The sequence below is a fragment of the Haliaeetus albicilla genome, chromosome 3 (genome assembly GCF_947461875.1).
Source record: "Haliaeetus albicilla chromosome 3, bHalAlb1.1, whole genome shotgun sequence".
Lineage (NCBI taxonomy): Eukaryota > Metazoa > Chordata > Aves > Accipitriformes > Accipitridae > Haliaeetus > Haliaeetus albicilla.
This window is the reverse complement of record NC_091485.1, coordinates 63,263,781-63,275,833: the sequence shown is the minus strand read 5'-3', so window position 1 is coordinate 63,275,833 and position 12,053 is coordinate 63,263,781. Positions and strand designations below refer to the sequence as shown.

Here is a 12,053-nt window from a genome sequence, read left to right as displayed (position 1 = left end):
GTTTTAACCAAGAGCTCCCTAGTTCTCTATTTGTGAGCTTCTCCAGCCTAACTCCAGCTCAGGCTCAATTACTTTAGCTGGCATTCTCTGTACCTTTTAAAACTCCACAATAGCTTTCATGAGCAACAGAGACCAGAATTGCACACAGTCCTTAAGACATGTGCACCCATTTTAAATAGCTGTAAATCTGGTTTATATTTTTCTTCCAGCAGGGAAGAAAGCATACTAATCTCTTCAAGGAAAGGTGCCCTGGGAAATCAATAAGCCTAGGCACAGGATGTCAATATGACACCCCAGGATACTCATATTTGGAGATCACTTTTAGAATACAAGCACAAGAGACCAATAAATGCTACTGTTGAGTATTCTCAACATTCCAAGTTCTCTCTACCATTGAAAGTAGAGTTAATGGTCAAAACCAAAGAACTGATGGAACACAAGCAACGTATTTGTGTTTACCAGCTCTGATAACTCACAGTCCCATGATAATTCACAGTCCTATGCACAAGGACTCCCTACAATCACAAATCATTAAGATCAGCTATAAACTGCCTGCTTCCTGGCTTATACATAAGGAAACATATTGAGGGCACACACCTAAAAGCATGTGAATTATTCACCTCTAACCATTAGGTGTTGTTCCAGAATGTCTTTCCCTTCATTTTCATAAAGAGTTTGAAGTGTGGCATTTTCACAGATTTCAAAGAGTTTGGGTGTGTTTTATGCTTTTCCTTAGGCTACAACTCTTCTACTTTCTCTGATAATACAAACATTAATGATTAGCTCTCCATTAATAAATTAATCACATTATATGAATAATAATGAATGTAGCTAACTTTACTCTTACAGATGGTTAAAGTAGCCTAGAAAATAAAACACAATTAACTTTTATGACTAAATTCTGAACCATTAACAATGTTTCAAATCTGAAATAACTTTTTCACAACCAGTGGATGAATTCTGGATTTATAGCAAACAACCATTAATTATTTTGAAGTCCCAACACCTTAATTTCCTTAATCTTTTATGGAAATAATATTACAGTTATATCATCTGCAGTAAATTATGTTAAAAAGCTCAAGAATACCTCTTAATAGAAAAATAATAGTTATAAACCCCCCCCCAGTATGTAGCAGTTATTATTTAGAAACAAGTATAAGTCAAAATGGCTAACTTGCTGAGGCAGTTTCACAAACAAAAGTGATCAGCTCATCTTCAATCTTTGCAAAGGCATCAAAGTCATCCACAAAGAAGACATGTCTTTCACTAGGTTTGCTGCCAATATTAACTAACTCTGAATAGTCAGCATCAGCTACTCCAATAGCAAAAAAGCTGAAACCTGTAAAACAAAAAAGAACACTCTTTTGAGTCATTCATTTAAAGAGTGGAAATACAATATGAACAAAACCATATTTGCACTGGCTCCTTTCCTGATTAAATACAATGATGGAAACTTTATTATTATCCTATAACACAAAAAAATTCATGCATGTAATCTAAAATAAAGGTAATACATTCTCTGTGAGATATTTCTTTTGGCTATCTATGCTTAATCAGTTAATTAAAGTTAATGCTTAAGTGTTTTTTTGAAGACATATAAGACTACTCAGTAGTTTAAAGTTTTAGCATATGTTTAAATGCTTTTCTAATTTAATGCTATACTGTAATACACACAAAAATATCCATGTATCAAGTATATCATAAATACAAAGCACAGAAATTAATTTCCTGTAGGCCTTTTACAGATTTTTTTCTGTGCCATATATTAATCAGAGTTTTCAAGCCACTGCTGCCTTATGAACATTGAAATAAATGCATTCTCATTTCACCAGCAACTTAACTGTACTGGTTGAATCTTTTCAATATATTCTGCATGAACAGATTTTGAAATCTGAGCCTGACTTCAAAGATTTAAATGAAATGGAAATTCTATCCTCTATGTTTGAGGAGCAGCAAACTAGATAAAAGTTTTTCAACATTTTCCTTTCCATAAAAGATAAAGAAAAATCCTGTCTACATCAGGCTGAATATTGTTAATGGACATACTGTTCTTGCATGGCTTAGTCCCAAATTTACTCCAGTCAAGCAATCTTGTCTTTAACTTTGAAGAAGACTAAGGGGCATTCATCACCTTCTGCAGAGCTTTTAGCATAACGAAACTTTGACTTAATATAGTATTAACAATATCTGCACGTCTTATCCAAGATTGGCATGTTTTCATGCCAGTCTCTATCATAGGTGCAAGTCAGTACATGCTCCAACCTATCTACAGCCTAAACATACAGCGTGCATAAAAGGAAATGGGAGAGAGGAAGTAATTTGGCCAAGGTGACACATCCCAGTCAGCTACTGAACCTCCATCATATGCCATCTCCTCTCAAGGTCATTGCCAGTCTAATAGTTAATAAGACAACTGCAAGACTTACCTGACAGTTGAACATTTTTTGTTCAGCTTAGACATAGACTCCAATTTATTCACAAATATGGGGGTTTCTTGATTGCTACTTAAAAGAAGTTATGCATGCTCTACTATTTTGTGATACCATTTTATTTATGAAGGCACTGCACTCAGTATCTAGCAATAATACATGCAGGCTGCCAACCTCAATGATTGCACTGAGTTTCAGGAATCAGTAATATACACTGGTAACTTCATAGCTGCCAAAGTCTAAAGGCAAATAAAAAAGCACAAACGTAATTTCTTTTTAGATCTCCTCACATTAAAAGGATGATAGCTTTTTTCTTCCATCCTTCAGTTTTGTTCCATGTGGCACACTGTGCCTTTTGGGTTTTGATACAAACCTCAGTATCAGATATTTCTACAACAACTAACCCAGTTTTTATGCTTAGACTCACAACACTGTGCGGCCGCTTAAAGCTCTAAAATTGGTGGTTTAAAAAAAAAATTCCTAAAGGTAATTAGTGTAACATGAGAGCAGATCAGAATCAGTAAAAGAACATATGAAAGAATTTTCAAAGGACCTCTTGTATAAAAAACAAAACAGTTCAGTTTGCTGGTAACCACAAGACTATATACTTCATAGGTGACAGTGCAGATTCTCAGGATCACGTCCCCTAAATTCATCATGGGAGCAATTCCATTGACTACTACGTGATTTTAGCATTGCTGCCAAAATTAAAAATAGTAGTATTAATCACCAAAAAAAAATCCAGAATCTAACCATATCCTAGTGATATTCTGAGTTTCTTAGTAATTGCTGTCTGTTTTCTTTAAACTTCAAAATCTTCCTGGAGCAAAAGTTACCCTTATCTCATGCCCACACTTACATAGTTAGAATTAATGAGGAAAAGGAAAATGTGAATAGTTCTTAAAACTACACATTTTACCATCTAGCTGCATTTCTCTGGAGACTTTGTTCACATCATCCTGTGATCGCCCATCAGTAATGACAACCAAAACCTTTGGAATGCCCCTTCTCATGCCTGCCTCTCCAGTAAACAAGACTTCTCTTGCATGTTTAATGGCTTTGCCTGAAACAGAAAAAATTAACATACCTTCACTGTAACATAAATCCAATTTCTATTGGCTTCTCATATCATATGTTAGACATCGATAAAAAGAGAAATCTGTTGGGTCCTGAGTAGTCTGTAAATTAGTGCATTCTGTAGTTATTAAAATAGAGATTTAGAAAAGTTTAATTTTGACCCTAGCCTTTGGAAATCGGATGGTTTCAGCCATCCATTTTTCAGTCCAGAAGGTGAAGATCAAGAACACGACGTGTGGGAAAGGGTATTCTGTGCAGGTTTGAGACAACAAAATCTTCCTTTACTGGATTGTAAGGCACAGTCCAGGTAACAACTGAAAGTGCCATTGTGGCATTTTCTTGAGTAAATGGAAAAGGTGTTATTTTGATACTACTGAGATTAGATGCGATGCAACAGCTGCAAGAAATTTCTGTGCAGTCTGAGAATAATAAAACATATGGTTTCCAACTAAAACAGATTTTAACCCTTTCAGCACTCATCTTTAATTTCTTCACATCAGAGAGCTATCTTAAGGGATTAATTAAAATGTAACTACATTCAGTTAACAGACATGTTCCCCCAGTCCAGTCTTAAACATACCACTGACGTTTAACTGTCCTGGCTGATCAACATTCAGACCCTCCACTCTATCTGCTGTTTTCTACATGCTCTGCAAGCTCCCTCCCACCTTCTCTCCCCTCCCACTTTTCCACTGCCAAGCTGATTTATTATTACTCCCCATTGCACCTTCCACAATCCCCAAAGTCATTCACTAATACCTAGCTGCCTCTCTCCCTTCCTCCCTGATGCTTGACATCACTGTTGGTCAGAGGGGTGAATACCCAGCAGTAGGAGGTGAAGGGTGTAAACTGCAGATTACGAAGACTTTCTAACTTCAAAGCCCAACCTTTCACCTCCAGTGTGGAGATAGCATGTTCTCACTGGTTTTGCACTGCTATATTAAACCACTTGGCAAATGGGAAAGAAATACTGCACAGTGAGTAGCAGGGAGAAACTCTGCATCATAATCATGACCTTTCTCACCTGTTTTGGTATTTCCTCCTTTGTAGGCTATTTGCTGAATAGCTTCAAGAAGACTCTCTTTTGTTTTGTATGCATTCAATTTAAATTCTGTCCTGGGATCATCACTGAACTGAATTATTGCCACCTGTGCACACAGAAGATGTGTTCATTACTAAAGCACCACCCAGTGTATAAGCAGAAAGTAACCAAATCAGCGCATTTAAAACAAGGATTTATCTTGTAACTCTGCTTCATCCTTTAATTGAAGCCAGATTATTTTTTTTTCTCTTCAAGAAGCTTTCACTAAATAAAGTTTAATTTTACTCTCTGCCACCTTGGTAACCATCTAGCTTTCTGGTTTCATTTTGCAGCAAACAGGATGAGAAAAGTAATACCCACTATGGCAAAAGCACTCACAGTCGAGCCCAAAAGCAAAATCCTAGTTACAGCTCCTCACATGTACAGTTACTCATACATAGAACTGCAGGGACTTTACTCAGTCTCCACAAATTAATAGCTGCACATAAGTAACTTAAGTTAGGGAGCAATACTGAAGCAAGTAATGGAAAGATGCAAGAACATATTCTGAAATATTGCCTCTCCCAAATATGATGCTACATGAGTCCAGACCCTGTATTTCAATCCTATACACTAAACCCCTACAACTCACAAAACATATATGGAACTTCATATTCTATAAGTGGTGTCCCTGATTTAAGAGGAGCTCTTCACATGCTTAAGTTTAAGCTTGTGCATAAGTTTCTGAAGCACCATGTACTATATTCTGGGAAAATAGCTGTACAGCAAGAACAGTAAAAACTGAGCATGCTTCAGGGAACGGACAAGTTAAAAATAATTTTCAATGCTATCCCAATCTGCATATTATACAGATAATACTTAAAACAATAACATATTTGCTAATAATCTTTTCTGGGGCAGATTCATGCATCTCTCTAAACACATAAATAGAACAATCATTGTAAATACTGGATTTTATTTCAAGTACTGTAGATTCTGTAGAGCACGTGATTTTAAATAAATGAACCTTTAATTTTCCTTATCAACACCATTTTTAGCTTATTTAGAAATAAACACCATAGTGCGTAGCAATACTAAAAACAGTAACACAACTTAAATCTCAGAGTGATTTAGAGGAGACTGAAATGATACTTAGCCTTCGCGCTAGCAAAACTCATATCATGAATTTCACCATATGGTATGTCTAAAAGACGATATTGAAAAAAAAAAAAATGGTGTCCTAAAGCAGTTTATGTTTTCAAAAGAACTGTGAAATGATGTCAATTACTTTTTGATTCATTTCACTTCTAGTGAATGTACTGGGTGCTAGTCCAAAATATCCTGCACCTTCTGTCTCTTTACATGTTGATTACCTGCGTTCCATCAGGACCAATCTTATCCAAAGCTCCCACAGTGCTATAGAGAAAGTTAATTATCTTATTGAAATTGTCATCTCCAATACTCCATGACCCATCCACCAGGAACGCTAGGTCAGCTTTGGCTGCTTTGCACACTGAGAAAGAAAAGCAAGTATTTTGGAATTAGAACAATGCCTCAACGCCTCATGAAATCTCATAAATCACTTAAGAAATGCAACTGTCATAAAGAGCCCTTGTTCAATGTTAGTTAATAATGCTTTAGCAAACAGACCTGCTGGCATTGACTTCAGTGCAGGTATAGACCCAGCTGCGCTCTGCAAGGGGTAAATGGTCCGCACTGACAGATCCTATCACAGAATACACTTCAAGGTCATAATGGTTCTTTAAAACCTGGCTAACCATTTTTATTTTTATTTAGGTCATTAAGTAAAGTCACACATGAACTTATACAGTCCCAGACTCCTAGCATGACACAGTAAGCAAGATGAGAGAGTTTCAACTGTGGAGGTTGCCAGTGGGAAACTAGTCCATTCAAAAAGTTACCCTAGGCTCTGTAGTGCCTAATGCTCGCCACTTTAACTGCATTAGTTAGAAGCAATGCAGGTTGCCCCCTTCTCATCGTATTCCAGCATGTTCTTATGCAAAATGGCCTGCAGAGCTGTACACCTGCTCACAGAAGTTCCTCATTCTTTCATGGGAACTGGGAACCTTCAACACTCTACAGAATCCAAGTCTATTGCTTGGGGTCAGAAACAAACAGACTCAAAGCAAAGTTATGTTTTTCAACATATTTCATCTTGAAGAAAAATGTTCATCTAAATGCAGAGAATGGGACAGGAAGATACGTACCTGTATTTCTTGTTTTCTGTTGATTACTCCTTGGATTAAAAACAACAAAAAAAATCTGCTGCTATGCAGTTCTAAAACACACACACACACGTGTGTATTCTGTATTCTGTATTTATGTATTAAATTCTCAATTACTATATGTCAGTTTGGCCCACCAACTTCAAGCTGATGGATTTGACCCTCAGCCTCCAACAATAATGCTCCCCTCACAGAAATATTTATGACACTGTACAAAACACTACATGTTCAAATAATAAATAGAAGGAAGTCTATATTTAAAGAGAGAAGAGACTGAACATGGCCAACACTTTTCACATTACCTAAAGTAGACATGTTTTTAAAAACCATGCTGCTTTAGAAGTTTAATTACCCTAGGACATCTGCTTCAGTTGCAAAATATATATGGTTTAGGAGTTCTGGAAAAAGAAAATCTCACACTTTAACCCTCCTTTCTGCAAATTTCAGCAATACATTAATGATCTCAGATTTTTGGCTTGTTAAATTTAAGCCAGCTGACTTAACTGTCACTGTAGAAAATACAATTTGAAATCTGATCCCCACAGGTCTAAAATAGTGTCAGAAGCAGAAAAACATTGCAACGACACCTTAAAATTATTATAAACCCACACATGCAGCACTTACCCTCTTTTGCAGGAGGGATTGTAGGTGGTGGAGGTGGTGTTGAAGGTGTTGTTGGCGGTTGAGTTGGAAATGGTACTGAAGAATAAAAAGAAGGAACATTAAAAAATACTTCAAAGCCCAATATATCTTATATATATTAAACACAGCATTTTCTACTCATCTCCAGATTTAAAATTCATTATCTCCAATCAACTAGTTATGCAATTGGAGAGAAATATAGGTGACCATGTGCATGTAATGTCCTCCTCTACTGACCACCTGAAAGAGGATAGTACTATTACAGAGCAATTAATGGCTGCATTTCAGTGTGAATGACACAGTGATACAACTGAACTACTACTAGAACTGCCCCTTTTTGGGTTTCCCCAGTGTAGCAGACCATGTGGCAGCTCTGTTCTTGACCTAGTATCCATAATTCATTTTGTAAAAGGGCAGCGTCCTTTTCCTTTCTGACCACAACCAGTCCCTAGTCACAGAAAATAGGTCTCTACCCACCCTGGAAAGAAGAAGATATTAGTCCTGCAAACCAAAATACAAAGAGACAGTGCAAAAGAAAGCCAGTGCCTGCACTCAGAGGAGATCACTGCCCTGATCAAGATTTTCCTGAATTCGGTGGAAGACCTTGTTATGTTTCCAGCTAGAAACGTAGTTCCGACCACAAGTCTACAGGACTGTGGCTTTGTTGCCTGCAGCAACTTCTACTAAGGTTACTATATAGAGTTTCTGAAAATTGTCTCATGCTTCTGAGAACAAGCTTTGGAATGACAACCTCCCAGAAACCTAGCTGAGTATATGATCACTGATTGACAGCTTTGCTGAATGCAAAAGCTCTGTTTAGTGCCTTTCAACAGAGTCTTGGTTGAATTCTCAGAGAACATACGCATGTTGAATCCCACAACTATATCTGAGGAAAAGCTTCCACTTTTGTTCAAGGGCATTTCTTCCAATTTTTTCCAATGGAATTAGCATAAGAAGCCACAGGTTACAGAACATCATTCCTTCAAGTAAGACTACTTATATTTGCTATAATATATAAGTTACATTTATAGACAATGGATAGAGTTAGATACAACAACTTCAGAAAAGGCACCTATCTTTGGGAAAGATTAGTGCAAACAGGATTCATTACAAGCCTCATGTCCACATCCAAGTTGACTCCCACTGCAACTGATGTGGATTTTCCCACTGGCTTCAACAAAAGAAAGGGCCAAGACTCTGAAAGACCTACAAGAAACTAATGCCCAGGACCTCCATGGCCACAGACCGACTAGGACCAGACCCATGTAAAAAAGGGCCACACCTGCAGTAAGGCGACTTGAAAAGCTGCTCTCTAAGCACCAGAAAGGTACAGGTCACTCTGAAGAGTGTTTTCTTCTGAAGTGACACAATAATTTGTCTGCATCACAAACCATCTTTCTCAAATGGACATGTAGGCCAAATTGTGTTCTTCCTTACGTTTCCTAAGTCCCTGAATTGCAGAGCACACAAAATGCATTCCTCCAAAAAGCAGGAGAAGCTTGGCTTGTTCCTTACTGCTCTGAGAATGAGCCCTGGACAACTGAGAAGTGGAGTCATGCATCTGTGCAAGTTTTTCCTATGTGAAACCATAAGTGTGGGAGGGTTCACCTGAAGAGGAAAACTATAAACATTATCTACCCTGAGAGAAGGGTAACAGCATTGTGGTGTATAGTAATATAGTATGAGAAGAAGGGTATCACTGAGATTGAAAATGGGCTCAAAAAAATAAAGATAATGTTAAAATATTCACTCTATTCATCCTGTATTTTGTTTTTCAGTATTTTGAACTGATGAGAGAGGGATCTTGCCTTCATAAAGAGCTGTGAGGGGGTTTTTTTGCCTGTCTTGTGTTATTGAGAATAATAATTAAAAGGTTTGTTTCTTTGTTTTAAAATACATAAGTAGATTGGGTATCAAGGTCCCATTTAACTGTAAATTACTCAGACACTGGTAAAATTTTACTAAATAACAAGAGCTGCAGGATGCAAAACTTTCTCTGTTTTTCTGTTTGCTTCATTTTTCTGGATTTTTTTTTTTTTCCTCGAAGTCACAGATTTTCAGAGTATCCCTAGTGGGACTTCTTATGAAGAAAGCTAAACCATCCTCCCTGTTTCATTCTCATCAAGTCCAATACAGTTGGTGAATGTGACTTCACATGTAATACACAGCAGTGGTGTAAGGATCCCGCATTTCTGTGGAGGACTAACAATGTAGTTGAAAAATTAAAAACTCAGCTAAAGGAAACTGTGTAGGAATAGCACATCTGTGGGCAAAGGTCAAAACATGAGAAGCAATCGAGCATTATCGCTGCTGGCTGAACTGTGATCTATTTTACTCACATGTTGTCTCCATGATGCTTACAGCAGGGCCCTCTATCTCCTGAAGCTGTGTATGAACACTGATTTTATATTCAGTTCCAGGCATCAGCTCAAAGAAACAATGTCTAGGCGTCCCTCCACCGAGATTTACTTCTCGCTTTTTCCCATCTGGAATTATAAAAGAAACCATTAAAACATTTCTTTACTGTTTTATTGAATAATGTAATTTAAGTCTGAAATAAGAAGGGGACATGACAGCAGATGAAGGGCAAGTGGTTGACATAAATTAATAAACTACGTGCTGCCTTATTTCTGGAAATTCACCTCTGTGCAGAGGTGTCTGTAACATTTCATCCTTCATATTAAGTAGGAGCTGAGGAATGTGTAAGACATCTGCAGGAAAAAAGATGAATTTCGCCCCATGCACTGAAGTTAATAAAAATCACTAACACTGTCATCAATGGGCTTTGGATCTGGTCCTAAATTATCAGAGTCTAATGAGGAATTGTTGCATTATGTAATTCTACGGCATCTTTTGTCTATGCCTCTGGTTCTCAGAGTCTGTAATGTGCTTAGTAATTGCAAGAGAGACTGAACTAGAGACTGCATTCCAGCTTCTGCTAGTAACCACTTAACAAGTTGGTTAAGGAATAGTATTTACAGGGTTCAAAAATTAATTCTACTAAATTCTGAATTGGAAAACATGTTGACAATGGAAAAAGCCCAGGCACTGGAAATAGCATAAAGCATATTTTAATAATAAGAAGAAAACCTTCAGCACAATTCATAATCTGTAGCAGAAAGAAGTGAAATACAAGCAACTGATCTCACATTTTACAGAGTACATACAAAAAGTGCCAAGCAGTCATTCACTGCCAAGGAAAAAACACCTGAATTTTATCAGGAGGTGTTACGTTAGTATAAAAATAATTGATCACTGCCTCAACGAGACATACACCCAATCTGACAATCGAAACTTTTCATGATAGATGTTAATAAGAAGCAATTGTTCACACTTAAGCTCATTCTGCTCACATTTAGGCTCTTTTGGCTCAGTTAAAACAATTCTGGCAGTTCTATAGGATGAAAGCAGAATGTTGGCTAGCTCCCAGATGAGAAGGAAATCTGTGCTGTCTTGTGCCCGCCAAGATCTCTGCTTTCTGAACAGCTTGTCTGTATTCCAGGCCTTCAAATAAACCGTATCACCATCCATTTGCCATTCCACAGAAAGGTCATTATTTTTTTGCAACCAAATTAGGATTATTTTCCATGATACCTTTGATAGATCCCATTAATGTTACTACTCTATTTCTCTCAAGTTATCCAAGCTTTTAATTTGTCACCATCCAAAAGATCACTGATGTCTACTGGGGATAAGAGGGTTAGTCTGCACAAATAGTGACTTTTCCATAACCTCCTCTGGCTATACCTGAGAATCAGTGAGATGGAAGAGGCTGTAATTCACCTTCTAAACATTCAATGCTAAAAGCATCAAGGCACCATGTGTGGCTGCGTAAAAATATCTCATGCTTATCCAGATGAGTAACATTACTACTAGTTATAATTAACAATCAACGGAATGAGAACAGACAAAACTGGATGCTGTTCCAACTCTGTGAGCATGGTCCGGATTCATTCAGAGCTTTCCCTGCCCTTCTACCCTCCTCTCATGTCCACCCTAATCCTACAGAGCTATCACTGATGGTTTATTTACAATATTAGATGCATTCAGTTCATCCTTTATCCATCTTTTGTCCTTCACATAGTGAAAAACTCAGGTAATCACCTATTTTCTACAGGTAGATAAAAGTCCCCCCCATAAAAAGGACAAGTTATCAACATCTGTTTGATATAAAAGGATAGGTATGGTACTCCTACTCCTGAAACTTCAAATGTGTACACAACTCTCTTCTGTCCATCATTTCCAGTATTTCAGGAGTCAGTCTACAGGTCCGACTGCATACAATTTCTTAACTTATGCAATTCAATTCTCTGGGTTAGGCTGTAGCTGCATATTGAATGATTTATTAACTTACCCACAAGTGATTCTATAACTACCCTGTATGCAGTAGCATGTCTGTGAAGCTGCCACTGAGCACAGAGACTAGTCATGCGGACTTGATAGGAATCCAAATTTGTCACACCCAGGTACACTGAAAATTAAACACCAGAAAATTAGATTTGCACCTCTAATAAGACATACAGGAAAAAAAGACAAAAGAATTATAGTGAAACACTTGTGCCAATTCATTTTTAAAAAATAATTTCAAAAGCTGCTTAAAAAATTATGTCCAGAAAATCCAAAACACGAAGGACAAAA

The 12,053-nt window shown here is 37.3% G+C and overlaps 1 protein-coding gene across 8 annotated transcripts in view; it reads right to left on the bottom strand.

Moving 5' to 3' along the window:
* COL14A1 (collagen type XIV alpha 1 chain) overlaps positions 1-12,053 on the bottom strand; it is a 126,106-nt gene that overhangs the window by 44,678 nt on the left and 69,375 nt on the right. For all 8 annotated transcript variants that reach the window (XR_011324122.1, XM_069779969.1, XM_069779970.1 and 5 more), the window contains 7 exons: positions 11,770-11,886; positions 9,755-9,901; positions 7,398-7,472; positions 5,901-6,040; positions 4,531-4,654; positions 3,349-3,492; positions 1,175-1,339 (listed from right to left, as the gene is read on the bottom strand). Coding sequence is in view for 7 of the 8 variants with exons in the window: in XM_069779969.1 (XP_069636070.1) it covers positions 1,175-1,339; positions 3,349-3,492; positions 4,531-4,654; positions 5,901-6,040; positions 7,398-7,472; positions 9,755-9,901; positions 11,770-11,886 (912 nt within the window). In the remaining variant the exon portion in view is untranslated. The remainder of the gene's footprint in view (positions 1-1,174; positions 1,340-3,348; positions 3,493-4,530; positions 4,655-5,900; positions 6,041-7,397; positions 7,473-9,754; positions 9,902-11,769; positions 11,887-12,053) is intronic.